The following is a 23,012-nucleotide window of genomic DNA, read 5'->3' on the forward strand; positions in this document are numbered from 1 at the left end:
TTCTAGAGCCCTTCATTGGGGATTGAAGTAGTTCGTCCAAGGAACTGACATTAATGATTTATAGGAATCTGTCCGCATACTTGTTTATGGTGATGGGGTTCCCCCATTTAATAGGGATATAGTTTGAAGTCACCCAAACGGATGTCGTTAGGCTCTGTGGTGAGAGATGTGAATTTAAGATGTGCCTCATGATCTACTGGTGTCATAGTGGGGGTATAGTAGTTGGCTACTGTATGAGACTGGGACTTGTTTATCATAAGGGGAATGTGGAGGAGTTCGGAGTCATCGTCCATTATAGTTCTGGAGATGAAATGGTTTCTTAGGAGCACAGATATACCCCCACATCAGCTAAAAAGTCCCGTTTGACATTAAGTTTGAAGGGAGTGGTAGGCATTAAAACCCTGCATTGCTGGTGCGCTTTTACTGTTATGGAAACATGTTTCAGTAATTTTGCAGATGTAAATATTTTCAAGGATTAGGAATGCCTCTAAGGACTTCAGCATGTTCTTCGTGTTTCACTGTTGCAGTCATTACATTTGGGTTATCCTGCGGCAGGTTGCCCTCAGTCGGCCAGAATTCCAGTGTCTTGGGTCCTGCGTCGGTTGCTGTCACCTCTTCCCTGACGTCAGGTCGTCAGGGGTATAAAAGATGCAGCCGACGCCATTTTATTCAATCTTTCTTGCCGCGAGGTGCCCGAAGCAGAAGCAATTCTCTAGTGCCGGTCGGCCGACTCCTGAGATTTTCGTGTTTGAGTTTCAGATCCGAAGTCTTCATTAAAAGCTAAGTACCCCATTGGGGAAACTTTTTTCTTGCTCCAGACCGATGTCAGAAAAAGTTCATAATTGTATTTCTTGTGGGAAGCAAATACCTCATAAGGATTTTCATTCTTACTGTATTCCTTGCCTAGGCCCTGACCACGACATTGCTAGTTGTCGGTTTTGTGCTAGATTTAACCAACGCACTATTAAGCGTCGATACGATTTTGCATTAAGCTATTTTGGGAGAAGATTTAATTATACAATGTCGTCGGATAGCCTTCTGACTACCAGAGTTTACAAAAAACACAAAGAAAAGAAAGACAGACAACCGAGATCCAAAGCTGACGACGAAGCTTCTCCTAAGCAAGTCGCCGGTTCGCTGGCCCTCAGTGATGCACTTTCACAGCCCCTGCCTCCCACTACTTTAGAACCACAGGCCGCTACCGACTCCCACGTGGAGTCGGCTAGGCCGCTGGAAACTCAAGGTATTGGAGCCTCCGAGATTATCCCCTCAGATGGGTCCGGAGCCGCTGAGCAGGCATCGGCTTCTGAGGGTGTATTCAGACCTAAACAATTATATATTAAACCAACTACAAAGATAAAGGCTAAAACATCTTTAAAGGCAAAGAAACAAGTTCAACAGCCACAAGGACAGGCCTCCATGCCTAAAAAACAGATGCTCAAAATGGCCGAAGACTTAATTACCTTGATCAGGGTTCCCATCCCCCTCCTGATAAGAGGCCTAGGCAAGAGACAGACTATGAATCTTCAGATCAGGTTTCCATTTCTTCTGATTCCTCTTCTGATCAGGAATATTCTCTCCCTAATTCCTTCAGCTTCTCCTCCTGAGGACTACTCTTTTGGGGAAACCTTGCATTCCATGAGGGAGCACTTCCATTGGGAGAGCCAAGATTTTTCAGAATCCAAGAAAAGGCTCAGAGACTTCCTATTACTACCTCAACACAGGCCTCTAGCTATTCCACCTGTGTTAGACATTGCAGATGATGTGTTCTCGGAGTCTAGTCTGACCCCTGACTCTTTACTTCCTGCTCCTGTTAAGCCGGACAGATACTACAGGGTTCCTGACACTCATAAATTCCTTTTCAAAAACCCATCTGCAGACCCAGAAACTATTTCACAGGGTCCCAATGGGGTCAAGGCTTCTACTGCTAAAAACCCTACCCCCTCTGACAGGGATTCTAGGGCACTGGATAGATGGGGAAAAAGATTTACACATCTGCTACTTTGAATATAAGGCCTTTAAATTGCCAGTTTTATATGCTCAAATATCAGCAATATATCATGACATTGCTTAAACAGAAAATGATGGCAAATTCTGAATGTACAGAAAACAAAGAAATGCAGGATTTATTGCATGCAGCTGAACAAGTTGGAAAGCATACTTTGCAATGTGGGTTTGATTCTTTGGAGGCCTCCTTCAGGGCTGCTGTTACAGGTTCTGTCATTAGGAGGCATGCTTGGTTAAAGGAACAAAATATGCCTGTCCATGTTAAAGCAAAATTATTAGATGCTCCTTTACAACATGATGGTGTTAAGGCAGAAGAGGTGTTAAAGAAAATGGAGAACAAAGCTAAATCTATGCAAACGGTCAAGGATTTCTTACAGGTACAGCCACCTAGATTTAGCAGACACTGGCCTACAAAGAATTGGTCCTTTCCAGTCTCAGACAGACCTCAAAGGGGCAGATCCAGACACCCTAGAGGCAGATCACAGCCGCAAGGTTCCTACAGGTCTAAGCAGTGGAGTGCCTCTACCTCCAAAGGTGGAGAAGACAAATCACAACCATACAGGAAACCGTCCCAATGACTTCTCCCTGCCTGCACCAAGCACTTACCTTCTGGCAGCATCCTTAGGGGGAAAACTAGCACTTTTTTCTCAAAATTGGCAAATTATAACCCAGGACAAATGGGTTCTAGACATAGTGTCACAGGGCTACAAGTTTCATTTCCATACCCTGCCAAGGGCAAACGGTTGGCCAGACCTGCCAAAAAATCAATGGGCAGAGGCTCAAAAACAAGTTGCAGCTCTCATGGACATGAGGGCTATTCAACAAGTGCCACGGCAAGAGAAGGGACAAGGATTTTACTCAAGACTGTTCTTGGTACCCAGAAAGGACAAAGCATGGAGACCAATACTGGACCTATCTATTCTAAACACTTTCCTAGATATACCAAAATTCAGGATGTTGACCTTACAGCAGCTTCTGCCAATGCTGGGCAGCAAGGTTTGGCTCGTGACTTCAGACCTAAAAGAGGCATACCTGCATGTACCAATCAGACAGTCATGCAGAAGATACCTCAGATTCAAGGCTGGCTCAAAGCATTACCTATTCTCTGCACTGCCCTTTGGCTCATCTACTGTGCCCAGGCTCTTTACAAAATGCCTGGCTCCAGTAATTGCTTACTGCAGACAAAGAGGAATACAAATATATCCTTACTTGGATGACTGCCTTATACAGGCAGAGAACATGGACATTCTACTACAGCATCTGATGTTTGTAATAAGACTCTTAACATGCCTAGGGTACGCAGTCAACAAAAACAAATCAAAACTAGTGCCCTCTCAAGAGATAATATTCCTGGGTGCAAGCTTAAATACAACTGCCCAGATGGCTTATCTCACTCCAGACAAAGAAAGACAACTGACTACCTATTTCATGGAAATAGCAACAAAGGCCCAGTTATCTGCAAGAATAATTCTGCAGGCTTTGGGCTTCATGGCATCCTGCATCTTACTAATTCCATATGCAAGACTGCATATGTGGAAAATTCAATGGTACCTAAAAAAGTGTCTGGACACAACATTGCCACAGTCTGGAAACAATGATTACTCTGATTCCCTGCCTGCAACAGGAATTTCGATGGTGGGCAAAGGCTTGTCACCAAAACAAGGGACAGCTGTTCTCACTGCCCCCAGCCAGGCAGAGCCTAAAGACGGATGCATCAGATTATGCCTGGGGGGCACACATGACAGGAAGAGGCATTCAGGGCACCTGGTCCACAAATCAAAAGCATCTACATATCAATCAAAAAGAGATGCTAGCTGTTCAAAATGCCTGACAGCCTTCAAGGACCTACTTCATCCGGGACAACTACTGATAGACAGACAACACCACGGTCATGTGGTACATAAACAAGCGGGGGGGGGCCCTCATTCTTATCCCCTGTGCAGGCTTGCCATGGCTTTATGGGACACAGCATTGACTTACCAAGTTCATCTGCAGGCACAGTTCCTGCCAGGAAAGGAAAATACTTTGGCAGACGAAGTAAGCAGTAACCTCATGAATCCCCACGAGTGGCACCTGGATCCACAAGTCTTCAGCATGATAACAAAGAAATGGGGACACCCAGACATAGATCTATTTGCCTCCCCTCAAAACCATCAACTAAACAGATTCTGCAGAAGAACTTATCACAGACAAGCTTGGAAAGTGGACGCCTTATCTTTCATCTGGACAAATCTATCAGTATATGCCTTTCTTCCACCTCCTCTCCTCCCCAAGATACTCCTAAAGGTCAGGCAGGAGAAACCAAAAATTATTCTGATTGCCCCAGATTGGCCACGCCAGTACTGGTATCCGATCTTAAGGAACTTGTCCCAATGCCCAGCCTGGACCTTACCTCAAATACCTCATCTACTGTCCCAGCAAAACAATCAGATTCTGCACAGCCAACTCAGGACCCTAAACCTGGTAGCATGGCGGATAATGTAGCCATACAAACCACACCTCTCAGTAAAGCTGTGATGGATGTCATTTTAGAAGCCAGAAAGCCTAGTACTTGAAAATCCTATGCTGGGAAATGGAAGAGATTTTGCACTTGGAACCAAAATCAAGGAACTGATACAGCTGTCCCAAATATTCCTCAGATTTTGCAATACTTAACTGAGATGCTGGACAAAGGTCTATCTTCATCAATTAAAATCCATGCCTCTGCCATTTTGGCTCATTACAATACCGAGACACCACTCTTTTCTCATCCTTTATTAAGGCAGTACCTCAGAGGAGCCAAAAACTTAAGGCCTCCAAGGAGAATGCCAATACCTGCATGGGACCTCAATTATGTCTTGGAAAAACTCACCTTACCTCCTTTTGAGCCAGCTGCTACTGCGGACATAAAGGTTTTATCTTGGAAAACAGCTCTTCTCCTAGCAATAACTTCTGCAAGACCAGTTTCAGAGCTACAGACTCTCATGGCTGTGGAACCTTTTATCATTTTCTATCCAGACAAGGTCTCTCTGAGAACAAACCCTACATTTATGCCTAATGTGGTATCTAGTGTAGCCCTTAACCAAACAATTAATTTGCCAACTTTCTATCCAAATCCACAGAACAAGGGGGAGAAAATTCTGCATTCTTTGGACGTAGACAGACAACTTAGATTTTGCTTGGACAAAACTAGTTTTCAGAAAGACAGAGCAATTACTAGTGGCATATGCCACAGCATCACAAGGAAAGGCTATCTCCAAGCAGACTATTTCAAAGTGGATAGGTCACTGCATTCGTTTCTGTTACTCACAGCATGGCAAACCAGTGCCTAAGGGCATTAGGCCACATTCAACCAGAGCTGCAGCCACTTCTGCAGCCTTTCTCAGGGGAGTACCAACCAAAGACATCTTAGAGGCTGCTACTTGGAGTTCAGTGCATACCTTTTACAAAACATTACAATCTGCCTCTTTACTCTAAATCCAGGGCAGGCTTTGCCACTGCAGTTCTGCAGGGCCTCATAGCCCCTCCTAATGCTGTCTAGCTCCAGCCCCCCAACCATAGCTTTGGGACTCAGCCCAAATGTAATGACTGCAGCAGTGAAACATGAAGAACATAGTACAGTTGTGTACACTTACCATAAATGTAGATGTTCGAGTGTATTTACTGTTGCAGTCTAGGTTACCCACCAGCCACCCCCCTTATTTTTGCTAAAACCTATCTTTACTTCTCTAAACTGTACAACCTAGGTGGTGTATTTGCTTATGGATGAAGGTAAAGCTTATTTTGATGCATGTATGTTTTACTTAAATAATTTTAGCCCAAGCTTTTGGGAGCACCTGACATCTGGTGCAAGAAAAACTGAATAAAATGGTGTCGGCTGAATCTTTTATACCCCTGACGACCTGACGTCAGGGAAGAGGCGACAGCAACCGATGCAGGACCCAAGACTTTGGAATTCTGGCCGACTGAGGGCAACCTGCCAGCAGGATAACCCAAATGTAATGACTGCAGCAGTGAATACACTCGAACATCTACATTTATGTTAAGTGTACACAGCTGTACTTTTTTGGTTAGGCTTCTAACTTTGAGCAGTGCTACTTCTGTATGATTTTGATTATGGTTGGGTATATGCGTAATTTGAGGAGACTGGGCCGATCTAAAAAAGGGCACTGTGGAGAAAAAAGTCGTAACCAATGTACGAGAGCTGTGAGGAGAGAGATACTGACCATCACTAACAAAGCAGCTGGATTTGTCCACCGTCGCATCTCATTCTGATACATGTATTGGATCCCCCTAACATGACACACGTAGATAGACACAGTAGTTGGTCAGTTATATTTTTTGTATAGTGGCATCTTTCTTGATGATGTACTAGTTTCACTCCCTTTCAAGATGCATATTCAGAGAGCTGCATTATTTGTCAGTCAGTCACACATACACATTGATTAGATTGTATATGTAGTAGAATGAATGGCCCTTTAGAGCTTAATCATACTGTGTATCTTGGCAGCTGAAGGGCAACTAATCATTACCTTGTCTTTGCTCTGCCTGATGAGTGCAGCATCTGCGTCTCTAATTATGGAGTCACTTGGAACCAAGACATTGCTTGCTGGTTATATGATCTCTGTGATAGTCTATATTTTTCTAGTGTTAGAGCAAACTGTGAGTTGAATATAAGCCATCGATACTGGGCTGCTTGCAAGAGATGGATTTGAGGGTTTAGGCTAATGCCTAGTCTTCAGAGTCATAGGAAGCTTAGGTAAAGGTTTTTTAGTAGCATCAGTATCATCATCATCTTCTTTCGGCTTTTCCCATTAGGGGTCGCCACAGCGGATCATCTGTTTCCATTTCTTCCTATCCTCTGCATCATGCTCTTTCACACCAACTGCCTGCATGTCCTCTCTCACCACATCCATAAACCTTATCTTAGACCTTCCTCTTTTCCTCTTACCAGGCAGCTCCGTCCTTAGCATCCTTTTCCTAATATACCCAGAATCCCACCTCAGCACATGTCCAAACCGACGCAATCTCGCCTCTCTTGCTTTGTCTCCAAACTGTCCAACCTGAGCTGACCCTCTAATATACTGATTCCTAATCCTGTCCATCCTAGTCACACCCAGTGCAAATCTTAACATCTTTAACTCTGCCACATCCAGCTCTGACTCCTGCCTTTTCGTCAATGGTACCGTCTCCAACCCATATAACATAGCTGGTCTCACTACCCTCTTGTGACCTTCCCTTTCACTCTTATTGTTACTCGTCTGTCACAAATCACTCCTGACACTCTTCTCCACCCATTCCACCCTGCTTGTACTCTCTGCCACACTCACCATTACTCTGAACTGTTGATCCCAAGTACTTAAACTCATCCACCTTTACCAACTCTACTCCCAGCATCCTCACCATTCCTCTACCCTACCTCTCATTTGCACACATATATTCTGTTTTAGCCCTGCTGACCTTCATTCCTGTCCTCTCTAAAGCATATCTCCACCACTCCAGGGTCTCCTCAACCTGGTCCCTACTCTCACTACATATCACAATGTCATCTGCAAACATCATAGTCCACAGGGCTTTCTGTCTAATCTCATCTGTCAACCTGTCCATCACCACTGCAAATAAGAAAGGGCTCAGAGCTGATCCTTGATGTAATCCCACCTCCACCTTAAACGTATCTAACACTCCCACCGCAGTCATCACCAGTGTCACACTACCCTCATACATATCCTGTACCACTCTTACATACTTCTCTGCCACTCCAGACTTCCTCATACAATACCACAACTCCTCTCTAGGCACCCTGTCATATGCTTTCTCTAAGTCTACAAAGACACAATGCAACTCCTTCTGACCTTCTCTGTATTTCTCCAACAACACTCTCAGAGCAATTATTGCATCTGTAGTGCTCTTTCCTGGCATGAAACCATACTGCTGATCACTAATCATCAGCTCCCTTCTTAACCTAGCTTCCACTACTCTTTCGCATAACTTCAAGCTGTGACTGATCAATTTTATCCCTCTGTAGTTACTGCAGCTCTGTACACGACCCTTATTCTTAAATATAGGTACCAAAATACTTTTTCCTCCACTCCTCAGGCATCCTCTGACTTTCCAAAATTTCATTAAACAATCTGGTTAAAAATTCCACTGCCATTTCTCCTAAGCGCCTCCATGCTTCCACTGGTATGTCATCTTGGCCAACAGCCTTTCCATTCTTCATCCTCTTCATAGCTGTCCTTACTTCCTCCTTGCTAATCTGCTTCACTTCCTGATTCACTATCCCCACATCATCCAACCTTCTCTCTCTCATTCTCTTCATTCATCAGCCCTTCATAGGTAGGTACTAGGCTATCGGCCCTAGGGCCCATACAAGCCTAGCCAAAAAATGTACCCTGGTTTTCGCCACCCAAAAAAATTATTTTCCTATGCCCCTGTCGAGCAGAGCCACAGAAGTGATCCCCGGGGTGAATTTCCCATTTCCCATCCAATCATCAAGATTTTTCTTGAGTGCTAATGAGGAGCTCTGTTTGACATAGATAGGTAGTTTGTTCCAGAGTATGGGAACTCTATGGGACAGGAATCTATCCCTCCAGCATGTTCTGTTTATTGTGGTGACAAGATTAAGGTCCCTAGAGCGTGTAGCTCGGAGGGATTGGGATTTCTTTAAGTGGAGCATGTCCAACAGCTCTGGGTTTGACATAGCTTTGTATGTTAGGCAGAGATTGCCCCCGAGTAGGCGATATGCGATGGAGTAAAGCTGTAGTTTTTTTAGATGGTCTGCATAGGGCATCTGTTTGAGGCCAGTAATCCTCTTTGTGAGGTATTTCTGTGGTCTTTCCAGTTGTTGCAGATGTGTTGTGAGGTACATACCAAAAGGGGCGTTGTACTCTATAATGGGTCTAATGAGTGATGAGTAGAGGAGAACAATGACCTCTTTTTTTCTGGATGAGAATCCTTTTTTGATGAGATGAGCCACGTAGAAGGATTTCCTGACCACTGTGGCGATGTGATTATCAAAGGAGAGACTACTGTCCACCTGTGTCCCAAGGTCACATCACATTTTTGGCATTAAGTAGACTACCAGCTATGTGGTAGTTCATGGGTACAGAGTTTTTACCAAAGGGGATGACGATACAATTTTTTGGCATTGAGCTTCAGGCCTTGGCTTTGACACCAGGAATCTGTCTCAGTGAGGCCCTTTTATAGTTTGTCCACATCGTTAGGAGTTTCGATTATGGCTCCTAGTTTGCAGTCATCTGCAAACTTTGTTAGCCAAAGACCTTCTGTGTTGGCCTGCACTTCAGAGAAGTAGATACCAAACAGGAGAGGACCCAGGACTGAACCCTGTGGTACTCCACTTGTCACTGGTCTGATATCGGATTTGGAATCCGCTACTTTCACAGTGTGGGTTCTGTTCATGAGCCAGTTGGCAACCCATCTTATGACATAGGGATTTATACCTAGTTTAGTGAGCTTATCTATAATTCCAGAGTGGGGGATGGTGTTGAAAGCCTTGGTGAGATCTAGATAAGCTGTGTGAACCATTTTACCATCATCTATGGCTTTGGTGACTGCTTCAAAGAAGTCAATCAGGTTTAGGAGACATGATCTGCCTTTTGCAAATCCAAACTGAGTAGGGTCCAGAGTTTGGAGATTACCAATTTCTTTGTTTATGAGTTCCATGATGATACGTTCCATGGCCTTGCAGACCAGGCTCATCAGGCTAATGGAGCGGTAGTTCCCAGGGTCCATCGTGGCTCCCCCTTTGTGGAGTGGGATAACTGTTGCGGTGCGCCATTCAGTGGGTACAAAGCCTGAGGTGAGGCTATGATTGAACATGGTACTTAGGTAGGGAGCCAGTTCATTCTGTAGTTCATGTAGAACGCAGCCTGGGATATTGTCAGGTCCCATGGATACTGTGTTCTTGGCTTTGGAGAGTGTGTTTTTTACCTGTGCAGCCGTGATTATAGGAACTTTGCATTCTTCCGGTATAGAGATGGGCCCTCTAGGGGGTGAGAGGGGGGTAAAGTTAGCACTGAACCTATCTGCTAGGATGTTGGCAATATCAGTTGGTTCTGTATATTTAGTGCCATTATGCTGTAACTCAGAGCAGATCTGAGTGTTCCCATTTAGATTCTTGACATAGCTATAGAATGCTTTGTGGTTGTCTTTAGAGTCAGTGGCAATTTTGTTTTCGTAACTAGCTTTGGAGGATTTTATGAGGGATCTCAACTTCTTACTGAGGTTGACCAAGGAGTTCCTCCTGTCATGGGATTTTACTCTTTTTTGCAACAGTTTCTTTCTTCTGTTGTAGAGTTTGTTTATGGCAGAGGACCACCAGATTGGCTTCCTTTTTTTGGAGAATAACATCTTGGTTCTATTAGGGATAGCATGATCCATGCACTCATGTAAGTGCTTATAAAGTGCATTTGTGTAGGATTCGGCAGTCATACATCTATTGTCCTCCTGCATGGGTGTCATGAAGTTTGCCACTTCTGTCTTAAGTGTGAAGTTGGCTTTTGAGAAGATGTTTACGATGGTTTCCCTAATTGGGGCTGGGGGTGGGATGTGGATGTCGAGGCTGATTAGCTTGTGGTCGGATCTGACCAACGAGGAATTGACCTCTGGTGTGGAACACCGGTTTCCCATGTTGGTGATGACCAGGTCTAGGATATTGCTGCCCCTGGTGGGGGTGTGAATAAGTTGATCCAAGGCGTTGGAATTTATGAATTCTAGAAAACGTTGAGCAAAAGAGTTGGTACATGAGTAGTTTTCCCAGTTAATGGTGGGGTAGTTGAAATCGCCCATTATTAGGGTGTTGGGTTGTACTCTAATACTTTCCAGTGTATCAGAAAATGAGGAGTGTGAATCCTGGGGCATGGTGGGGGGTCTGTAGCAAGCTAATTTGGATTGCGGTCTTGCCCAGAGTTAGTTGCACTTGGATAATCTCGGATGCATTATGCTGTGCAACTAGCCTGGAGGTGTGGATATCCTTATTGAATATGGACACGCCTCCGCCTTTAGTGCTTCTTTCTAGGTTAGGTGGCCGAAAGGTGTGGTATGAATTGAAGCCTGGTAATGCAGGGGTGCTCTCTGGAGCTTTGAACCAGGTCTCTGTCACTGCACAGATGTCAGTGTTCTCCATTTTAAGGAGTGCCTCGAGTGAGTGCATTTTGAGGTTTAGACTTCTAGCATTGAGTAGCATTACCCTCAGATTTTGCTTGCTTGTACTGGTTATGGTGGTGAATTTGTCATTTGAACCTTGCCTAAAAAAGGCACTGTAGGGGTGGCAAGAGTCTTAGCCAGTATCCGGAATCCTAAGGGCGACAGGTACTTCTTCCAAGTACTCTTTCCATCTACTCAACACACTCTCCTCACTTGTGAGTACGTTCCCTCACTGTCCTTTATCACCCTAACCTGCTGCACATATTTCCCAGCTCTGTCCCTCTGTCTAGCCAATCGGTACAGGTCCTTTTCTCCCTCTTTAGTATCCAGTCTCTCATACAACTCTCTATATGCCTTATCCTTAGCCACCTCTCTCTTTGCCATGCGCCTCATCTCCTTATACTCATGTCTACTTTCTTCATCTCTTTGACAGTCCCACTGCTTCTTCGCCAGCCTCTTCCTCTGTATACTCTCCTGTACTTCCTCATTCCACCACCATGTCTCCTTGTCCTCCTTCCTCTGTCCAGATGTCACACCAAGCACCTTCCTAGCAGTCTCCCTTACTAGCTCTGCTGTAGTTACCCAGCTATTCGGTAACTCTTCATTGCCTACCAGTGCCTGTCTTAACTCTTCCCTGAACTCCACCTCACAATCACCCTTTTTTAACTTCCACCATTTAATCCTTGGCACTGCTTTCACACTCCTCCTCCGCTTCTTGATCACCAACATCATCCTGCAGACCACCATTCTATGCTGCTTAACTACACTTTCCCCAATCACCACTTTACAGTCTCCAATCTCCTTCAGAATGGCCCTCCTACATAGGATATAATCCACCTGTGTGCATCTTCCTCCACTTTTGTACATCACCCTGTGCTCCTCCCTCTTCTTAAAATACGTATTCACCACAGCCAAGTCCATCCTTTTTCGCAAAATCCACAATCATCTGACCTTCTGCATTCCTCTCCTTAATACATACCTACCCATCACTTCCTCATCCCCTCTGTTCACTTCACCAACATGCCCATTGAAGTCCGCTCCAATCACTAGTCTCTCACCCTTGGGTACACTCACCACCACTTTATCCAACTCGCTCCTAAATTTTTCTTTCTCATTCATCGCACACCCAACTTGTGGAGTATATGCACTAACAACATTCATCATTACACCATCAACTTCAAGCTTCATAAACATCACTCTATCAGACACTCTCTTCACCTCCAAAACACTCTTGGCATACTGTTCCATTAGGATAACCCCTACCCCATTTCTTCTGCCATCCACACCATGATAGAACAATTTGAACCCGCCTCCTATACACTTGGCCTTACTTCCCTTCCATCTGGTCTCTTGCACGCACAATATATCAACCTTCCTTTTCTCCATCATATCAGCTAGCTCTCTCCCTATACCAGTCATACTGCCAACATTCAAAGTTCCTACCCTAAGTACTACACTCCTAACCTTCCTCCTCTCTTCCTGCCTTCGGCTGTGCCTTCCCCCTCCTCTTCTTCTTCGGCCAACAGTAGCCCAATTTCCGCCAGCACCCTGTTGGCTAACAGTACTGGTGGCGGTCGTTGTTAACCCGGGCCTCGACCGATCCGGTATGTAATTATGAAATGTTCTCCGCATCAGTAATTTGGCAGAGGTTTTACGCCGGATGCCCTTCCTGACGCAACCCTCCCCATGTATCAGGGCTTGGGACCGGCACAAAGAAATGCACTGGCTTGTGCATCCCCAGTGGCTGGGTGCTGCTTATTTTGCGGTCTGTGGATATTTTAGTAAAGACAGTTTTGAGCCTACTGCATGTAGCTGGCTGAAAGGGGGATGGCTCCAGTTAAGTATTTACACCTCGCAAGTACTCCTTTGGGTTAAGTATGAGCTTATCAGTGAGTTTGAGGCAGGTGTTGTACTGCCTCAGGATTCCAAGTGCTCTAATGGTTGGGTTTGTGTGCTAATTCTCCATGATGACTAGTTCTACTAGATTTACAAAAATGAGAATCTAAATAGGGGGCCGTGAAAGTTTGCTGGACTGGTTGTATGCTCAGCAGAAGCCTGCACTGCTCAGTGCAACTGGAACTCAGGCTTTGTAGGTAAGCGCAGCTAAGAAGATTTTTGTGCAACTCAGTGCAAACAGTTTAGACAAAGTGGAAATGGTTAATTAACTCACCAGTGTTATAAGAAGGTACCCTTCATGTGATACAAGAGAAAATTATACTTGCACTCTCGCTGTGGAAATACTATCACACCACTGTGCTCAGTACAGCACTATTCTAAAAATACAACAGCAGAAAAAAGAACCAATAAAAACTGGGTATAATCTGAAGCACAAGTGCTGTAAGCCACCTAAAACTTATATCAATCAGTCTAACGCTCACTTAGATGTCTCAAAACTGTTTCTAAGATGGCTATCGCCACTGGCCAAGCAGATTCTCACAAGGCAGTGATTTAAATAGAACAAAACAGAGCAGCACAGAATGGCTAAAATGCCACCAGAAATATCAGGCAATGCAGTATTATCTAAAAACAACTAAAATGGTATAAAAATAGTACAGGAAAATGCAAAAATCATTCTAAACCCCTAAAACAGTATACATTAGTAACAAGTAATGCAATGTAACTAGAAATAGCTAGGCAACTTAAGTGCAAACAAAGAAAAAGATCTTAATGGCAATTAATAATATTAAAGGAGTACTGAATACCATCAGATGTTTTCAGCAGCTCACAGTTTTGATTTATGCCATTAAGGGGACCAGTAGTGTCCCATTATTTCCCTTAGTCTGCAGTTTTTGGTATAGCCCTTTATGAGAAATGTCATTACAGTAGGCATGTTTGTCATTTAGCAGTGTGTCATTCTCGAGATCCATTGAATGCTTTTGTTTCGTCTATAATGTATTTTTCATGTCTGGCAAGTAGTCACACAGTTTCTTAGATAGTTTTTATTGGAAGAACTATTTTTTTAAGAAAGCTATTACAAGTTTATAATCATGTGTTTTAATTCTAGCTTCCTTGACAGTTTTACTGCCCCCATTTCATTGGTGTATTACCTCCGAACTGTCTGTAACTAAGAGCTGTTTTTGTGGCAACATTGTATTGAACTTTTGTGGTGAAGGCAACCAAAGTAATGTCTTGGAGTGCTGTCTTTATTTTTGTTATTTTTATAATAGAAGTAATAGAAGTTCTCTTTATTCACCTTAGCTGTGCTGCCCCACATCATGATCTGATCTGGATGTTTTAAAGAATGAAAGAATCACCATAATGACTAATAAATTCCTAACTACAGAAAAGCAAGAGCTCATTTTAGAGTAATAGAGAAAGAATTCAGATTTGCTCAGATGACAATTGAAGTATATACTAAATGACCAGATCTTTTACTAAAGTAATTTAGATTGTCTATACTTACCTTGGATGCTGGTCTGCTAACTTGAAGATTAGAGGTGTGTGCATATTGATGCACCTCGTCTATTAAAAAAAAAAAAATCTGGATAAAGTGAAGGAGAATTTTTCTGTAATACTATTATCACACAACACAGACATGCTTATATTTTTTGAAATTTTTGTTATTGTCACTTGTGAATGAGAATTATTCTGTCATATTATGGAAATTGGGAGAAATTGTATGCTATTTCATATGTAAACATTAAAGTAGTTGGGTATCCAGACTTTAGGCTGGATATACTGATTTTCGAGATCCTTTGTAGCTGTTTTTGCTGTTTGCCAGTTGAGAGGTAATTAAATCTGTTGTCAGTTTGGGTTTTGTATGCACTATTTATTTTGCAGAGGTAGTTGCAGAACTTATAGCTTGCAATATTTAGTACTGTATCCCAACAGTACACACATTATTGAACTACAGCCATTTCAAGCTGACCTTCTGCAAAATAACAATTGGCTTTATTCTTAAAAAAATGCTCCTCAACTCCCCCAGTTCATGCTGTTTAGCAGATAGAAAGGAAGCAGTTAACTCACTGTCCCTCTCCATGTCAAAGACCTAGACAACATAATTTGGTCTGCCATATTATCTGCATGCCTTGGTATTTGGCTTGACCAGTCCTTCAGCTTCCAAGACTATATCCAGAAAAGTTAGATTCAAAGTCACCTATCTCCTATCCTCTCAAAACCTGCTATAGCAGCCTTGGGCAGTATAACTGGTCAAAGGTTTCTAACAAAGAAGATCAAGGGGCTATAGCATGTGCCTTACACAGATGAACTAAAGTCCCTGTCACTACACTCAGTTTGGTATAGACTTTTTAGGGGAGATTTATGCCTGGCCTACAGAACAATCCAAGACCCAAACTTAATGAACTTGTTGCATATCAGTAAATCAAATGAGACTAGGGCTACCCATTCCAGGCACCTATCTGTGTCATATGACTTAAATAGGACTTGATGTAGGAACAGAAGTATCTCCCAGTGACTGCCGCGTTTTTGGAACAGGCTACCAATTCATGTGAAACAGTGCACCTCTGTGACACTGTTCAAGAGGAACCTGGATGAGTGGATGGGGCACTGTAATTCTTACCGGGGATAGCGCCCACAACCCTCCTGGACATGGGCATTATCACTAAATGCAGTGTCGGGTATTGACTAGCATTTTCATGGTATTACATTGGGATGAAATGGCTAGGCTTAAAATGACCTCTGGGTTGATCACCTAGTAATCTCCTGTGATCCTGTAATCCTATGAAGTGTGCCTTGCTTTGCAATCTGGAATATGGCTTACCCCTGTTCACCACTACCTTAAAAAAATACTACCTTATAATCGCCTAGTAAATCTGTGTGAATATCACTGCAACTCCTAAAAGGCCAGTCGGTTTTCCATTCAAGGCAGACTCGACCACCATCTTAGCTTCCTTTGATTCAAACTTGAATGCCAAGACGCACCATCCTCACCTAACTGTGAGACTAACTACATCCAAACCACACTGCAAACTAAGAAACCAGTCCAATAATTACCCTACTGTCTTAGCTCCATCTGCTAAATTTCATTTTACAGACCACAGCTTCTGTGTTCTTACCTCTAAACTTCGGCAGTCTTTGCCACCTGATCTTGCTGAAATCAGAGACTGCAAACAGTTCAGACATCAGTTCAAACAGTGCATAACTGAACAGTACAAGTGCAAGTGCATATCAGAACACAGGCCATGTCACCTAACTCCAATGATTGCACTGTTATTCATCTGTGAAAATCTTTTCTGCGTAATATCCTTACCTCTCCAACCTGTGCAGTCATTACCCACAGCTTCCCAATCTGTCCTGTCTATTCTCTACTATAAATCTAATATCCACATCTCTTGCTTTTACCTCTTCTGTCGCAGCTCTTAATATTCTACAGTTTCTATCCTCTTAACTGCTACAATTACTTGCCATGCTTGTATATATTGCTTTCGTTATTTTTGGCTGGACCACATTTGCCTCACTTATATTAGACTTTGTATACTCCTGATTATACTTTCTTAAACCTTGTAAATATGTGTATTTTTACTTCTGTGTTATGTCACTATACTGCATAATTTAGTTATACCTTTGTTACTTTACCATTGTTACTTGGTCGGCAACCCAGGTGAGCTTGCAAATGGTCAGATTTGATCAGTGCTGTACCCTGGTAAACATTGTTAAATAAATAAGTAAATACCCCAGAGAAGAGTGTTGTTTATTAAGGTTAATGTATTCTTTGGGTGGACTTTAGACAGATCTTTCTTTTTTTTTTGGGGGGGGGGGGTATTTATTTATTTATTTTTGTAATTTTTTAAATAAAGTTTCACTTGTTTTATGGATGATTTTTGTCAGGACATGCTTAATGTTTGCAGTCTATATTGTATGGATGCTTTTATCATTCTGGCAGGTACTTTGAATGATTTAAGGGTGTTAGTTTTCCATTTATATACCCATTTTGTTTAGATTTTGTTTCTGGTTGCTGATGGAGGGATTTTGTTTTGCATCCGGTGGTGCGCTTAGTTACTGGCAATTTTGGTGGCAGCACTGCTGTGATCTCTCGATTTTGTAATCGAGGCAGAAGTGCTTTTAGCCTGCTAGGCTTTTGTAGCGGGCTGTTTGAAAGAATGTGATAACTTTAAATATGAAGAGGGCAGAGGGAGATGATGTTGAATTGATGAGCATGCCAGTTCCTTGTGTTTTTATTTATTTTTTTTTTTTAGGCTAGTCTTGCACGTTGAAAAGTCAATGTGACATGCTTGGAAAATGTCTGGGTTGGATGCTTTTTTAATTTGTTTTTAATGTTTTTGTTACTGAGCTTTTTTTTGTTCAAATTTTTGTTTGCAAACTTTAAAGCAGACAGCAGTGTATTTTGTTTAATGTATTCCAGCTCCATTGACATTGAGGGGTATAGCCCTAACCGAGGCTTAGGGTTACCCAGGTTTGAATAGTGGCTATGCTGTCTGTTGGGGCTTGCGTGGGAATAGCAGATTGTGAATTGCCACATTTATTTTCAGAGTTGCAGAAAATGCAATTTAGAGTTTTGATTGCCTAATAGTGAGGCATATGGATTTCTTTTTGATTTCTTGGAAAGGTTGTAGTGATTAGATTTTCTTTTTTTAATTTTGTGAACTAAAGGCTTTTTTGGTTTCTCTTGTTTTTTTTTTCCTTGGCTTATGTTTTGGTATGTTTTTTGTTATTTTTCAATTTTCTTTACTTGTTGTGCCTTGTTTTGACATTGAGTATGTTCTAGAGTTCTCACGTAGTTCAGTTTGATCACATCTTTATAGTGCTGTCAGTGTATATGTAATTTGTTGAGTTTGCACTCAGTCCATGTGTTTCAGAATGTATGTGATTTTTAACCGTTACTGCACTTCGTTTTTCCTAGTCTAGATTGTCTTGTATTCACTTTTAAAAGATTATCTATTAAACTGCATTTTCTTAAAACAAGTACTATAACAGCATTACAATTGCTAGAATGTCTGTACTTGTTTCTGGATTGCCAGATAATGATGCAGAATTAAGGCAGTATTCATTCATCTTGTTCTCACTTGCATCATGCCAAGCACACACCATACCTCTCAAGCTGTTAGAGCAACAATTTTGGACAAAGCCCAAAATAATTGGGGGGGGGGGTCAAATGCTCAAAGTCAGGGACAGAGATAAGTATTGCCATTATAGACTTAGAAAGTTGCTAGAATAACAACATTTTGCATTAGAATGCATTTTCTTAAGGATATGAAGTCTAAAACCTTGACATCTGTCATTTAGTGATTTCATTTCTTAATGATTTGCCAGAAACTCACAAGTTTTATGAGGAGCAGACCAAAAATATGAGAGAGAAGTCTGGGCATTCTGCAAAATTCTGGACAACTGAGAGGACTCGTGCACACGTATATACACGGGTCTACTTGATATGGCTGAAATTTCATGTCGACTTTCATATGGCCAAGACCATATGATCGACATTTGAAATCTCGACCATTCAAGTACACCACAAAACACAAACACTTACCTTAATGCTGCTAGCGGGGGGGGGGGGCTTTGCCCCCCCTGTAATGTTAATATACCAACTCCGAGTTCGCACTACAGTGCGGAAGTAGAAATCTTTCCATTCTGCACTGTAGCGTGATGACGGTTCCCCATGGTCAACATTTCAAATTTCGATGATATGGTCTCAGCCATATGAATGTCGACATTTTGAAATGTCGACCATTAGAAGGGGACTTATAGACACACACAGACACACACACACACACACACACACACACACACACACACACACACACACACACACACACGTTTTGAATAGGAACAGTTAGACTGCATTAGGAAATTAGTTGAATCTTTTAGTGATTTCCTGCTTTATGCATCCTAATTTTTGGAAAGAGCTGAAAGAGTGGCTTATACATACATACATACAAATGTTTCAAGCACGGGCATTAAAGCCCTTCTAGCATGCCAATATGCCAGAACACTTGTTCCCATATTAAATGTCCAGGCTGTTCTTAAAAATATCTAAACTAGTGTTTGCTTTAATGTAATGTGGTAGTCTGTTCCAAGCATCAGCTACTCTGTCAGAGAACCAATTAATGCCCTTCTCATTCCTATAGAATCTTCTACATAGGTTATCTGATGATTCTCTAGTACTTTTTGATAATCCCAAACATTCCCAGAGGTAGTTGTCCCTAAATGCCCTGTATACTTGAATAACATCTCCTCTTAAATATCTGTAAGAGACACTGTACAAGTTCAGATATTTTAGTCTTTCATAATAACTTAAATTTTCACATCCATGGATTCCCTTAGTATATTTCCGCTGTACTCTTTCCAGTTTATTCATGCTTGTTTTCCTATAGGGTTTCCATATTGTTATTTCCATACTCAAGTTTGGGTCTAATGTAACTAACAAACAATGACTTAATTATGTTTGATTTCCTAGACTTTATAAATCTTTTTGTACAACCTGTAGTTCTATAACTATCATTAGCCAACTGGTTGATATGATTAGAAAAACTCATAGCTGAATCTACCCATATACCCAGGTCCTTAAATGAGTCTACAATTTCAATCACTGCGTGCTGTATTAAATATTCACCTTTCAGTTTGTCTCCCAAGTCTCATATGCTTAGTTTTTGAAGTATTTATCAACTTATTATTCTCCTGTGCCCAAATGGTCAATTTAGTTGAATTGTTTTGCAGACATGCCTTATCTGTAACACTTGTAATCAGTTTACCCAATTTCAGGTCGTCTGCATATAGACTATAGAACACCTCAGATGAAAAAGTAAGGTCTGAAAGATACAATCTAAACAAGCAAGGGCCTAGGACAGAGTCCTGTGGGACACCTTGACTGTAACCAAGGATTTCACCCGGCCAGTTGGTGTGTGATGTCCTGTTTGTAAGCCATGCAGCTATCCATCTTATCAACAGTACATCAATACCTAGTTGTACTAATTTATTGTGTGCTTGACCCTGTCAAATGCTGAAGTTAAATCTATATAAATCACATCACAACACAATTTTTCATTCATAGCTGTTATTATATTGTTATAGAACATCATGTTACAGGTGGTAATAGATCTATTTTCAACATATGCATGCTGATGTATGGTTTCAAGTCCCAGCCTATCTAGTTCTGACAATAACTTATCCAGTATTACCTTCTCCATTATTTTTCCACAACATGAAGGTCGACTTAAGAGTCTGTATGATTCTGTGTTTGTCTTGCTTCCCTTTCTCTTAGACAGGTTTAATAAGTGCATGTCTCCAATCTTGAGGAATCTCCCCATATTTATATGACCTAGTGAATAATAGATGTAATGGCAGTATAAGTTCTTACTTAAGTGCTCTCAAATCATTGTGACTTATTCCGTCTCCTCCCTGCGCTTTGTTTGGATCCAGTTTGCGCAGTTCTTTTTTAGTATAATCTAATTTGATTCCAGTATCTGGGGTTACCTGAATGTCACTAGGACAACTTACCACCCCTTTTGTGGAGCCAAACTGTTTTGCATAACATTTTGTAAATATATCTATAATCTATTGTCTGAGAATAAATTTTAGAATTTGCACACAGTTTATCAATTTGTGTATCCTTACTCCTTCCACATCTTATGTATCTATAAAAAGGTTTCCTACTGTGCTCGATATTTTTATGTAAATTTTCTTCAAATTTTTCTTGATCTTGTCTAACACTATGTTTAATCTGTTTGTCCAGCTCATTTATTTCAGTTTTCAAAGTTGTAGTTCGACCCCTCTTCCATTTCTTATATTTTTTGTCTCTCACCTTAATCAGGTATCTTGTTCTTATGGAAATATATCCCCCTAATGTTACGTGCCTAGATCCTGATGTCAAACTTTTTTTTGACTTTTTGCACTCAAACAATTTCTCTTTCAAAACTTTCCACATTCCATCGGCAGTTTTTCCACTGAACCCCTCACTCCAGTTAGTTTTATATAGCAACTTTTTTGTTTCCCTATAATCTGTAATTAACCTTCTGTGCATTGGCTTAGATTTAATGTTGGTAGAATTATCTAGCAACAAATTAACCTTTATGACTCCATGCACATCAATGCTGGTAAAACTTGACTTGAAGTTACAGTAATGTCTTTAGGAACACAAACAATATCTAGTATATTCCGTCCCCTGGTAGGTTTTTTTACAATCTGTAGCATTTGTTGTTCCTGAATATACTCTGTGAATAATTTCTTTACTACCGTTGTTGAATCAATATTATTCCAGTCTGTTTCTGGTAAATTTAAGTCCCCAGCTAATATTATTTTTCCCTCCAGTGTTTCGTGTAAGAAATGTATGAATTCCTCTAGGTCATCTGCACTTGACTTTGGTGGTCTGTACACTCCAACTATTGTTATGTTCCAGGGTTGTCTTTATTGTCACAGTTACACAGTCTATAATATTGGTGTTATCATTGAACATGTAATAATCACAAGTCTCATAGCTATCTTTAATCCCTATCATAACACCTCCACCTGATTTTTTGTTAGAATGTCTGTTACAGTAAAAACATTTATAGCCTGACAGAACTGGTTTCCAGTTATTGTTCTTTAACCATGTTTCACAAACTGTAACGGCGTCAATCTTGTGGGAACGTAGCAAATTGTCTAATAAAAAAACTTTATTATTAATGCTCCTAGCATTAACAACCATCAGAGATGCATCAAATGTTGCTATCTGTGAACTGTTAAATTTTTGACCTGACAAAAATCCTGGTTAGTGTTGGTCAAATATTACAAAATAGCTGCTGCAAAAATTCTCTTTCCTGATCTATCCCGTCTGAACACATGTGTGCCCAAAAGAAGGTCTGGATGCTCTACACATTTCCATTTTTTAAAACAGGACATTTTTTTCCATGTAGGTGTTTATCCAAAAATCTTTTCATTCAGGGAATGTCGACAGCTTTCTCTTGTTTGTATGCATTGCCTAGTTGGTGAGATTAAGTTTTACCATGTACTTCAAGAACTGTAATAGAGATGGTAATTTCATTTCAGGAGTTTGATTTTCATGCTCGTTGGCCTGGAGTAAAGTTGCTGACAGCACTTTTGAAGCACCAAGGATCTCAGGTTCAACAGATAATTCTGGTTAGCCCAATGGGTGAGTACATATTTTTATCCAGTAAATACTTCTGGAGATGTTGTGTTAAAAATTAAAAGATTAATGTTGCATACAAATTGCAAAATGTGTAGAAAATAACCGTAATTAATTTTTTTTAAAGAAATGCATGTATGGAGTGGCAGCACTTTTCACATGTGTTTCTAATCCCAGAGACTTGGAGATGAATTTGGAATGTCAGAAGAGCACCATCACAAAATAAGTTACTGCATGGTTAATGGGTTTTTGTTTTGTTTTGATGCAGTGATATCTACTAGACTCTGGGGATTTTCACACAGGCTAAAAAGTGTGGTGGTCATGGTCATTTTTCAGTGGTGCTGTCATTGTGCATTCACTCCCGAGTGTCCCCTAGAAAAGCATAAACAAGTCTACAGGTATTAAGCCACAGTGAGGCCTCTTACCACTTTCACTGATTAAATACCTGTCAGCTGTGGCTCATAGCTGATTTTTATTTTGTTAATGTGCTTGCCATGGTATTACAAAGCATTGCTTTGTGATGGAAATGGAAGCATTGGTATACGTGGTATTACACTTCTGAGGAGGCCTTAATGCTGATGCTTGGTACTGTTGTAAGACTGATCCAGTTTTAAGTAATCCTCGTATCCATACCACCCTGACATTTTATTCATAGCCTCAAAGTCCAAAGAGCAGATATATCTTGAATTTTAATGCAAAATCATTTTTTCATTCTCAAATCAACAGCATATAAAAAGAATAATAAAAAAAATCACTTTTACAGAGAACTGCATGATCCGGGACGAGAAAGTCCAACCTCCTTAACCAGTAGCACCAAAAAGCA

At 41.4% G+C, this 23,012-nt stretch overlaps 1 protein-coding gene across 5 annotated transcripts in view; it reads left to right on the plus strand.

Moving 5' to 3' along the window:
* The window catches only part of USO1 (USO1 vesicle transport factor), a 1,866,649-nt gene that overhangs the window by 516,768 nt on the left and 1,326,869 nt on the right, over positions 1–23,012 (plus strand). For all 5 annotated transcript variants that reach the window (XM_044061107.1, XM_044061108.1, XM_044061110.1 and 2 more), the window contains one exon: positions 22,093–22,195. In XM_044061107.1, coding sequence (XP_043917042.1) covers positions 22,093–22,195 — 103 coding nt within the window. The remainder of the gene's footprint in view (positions 1–22,092; positions 22,196–23,012) is intronic.

This window comes from Protopterus annectens, chromosome 2.part0, assembly GCF_019279795.1.
Source record: "Protopterus annectens isolate FY-2018-M chromosome 2.part0, PAN1.0, whole genome shotgun sequence".
Taxonomy (NCBI): Eukaryota; Metazoa; Chordata; order Ceratodontiformes; family Protopteridae; genus Protopterus; species Protopterus annectens.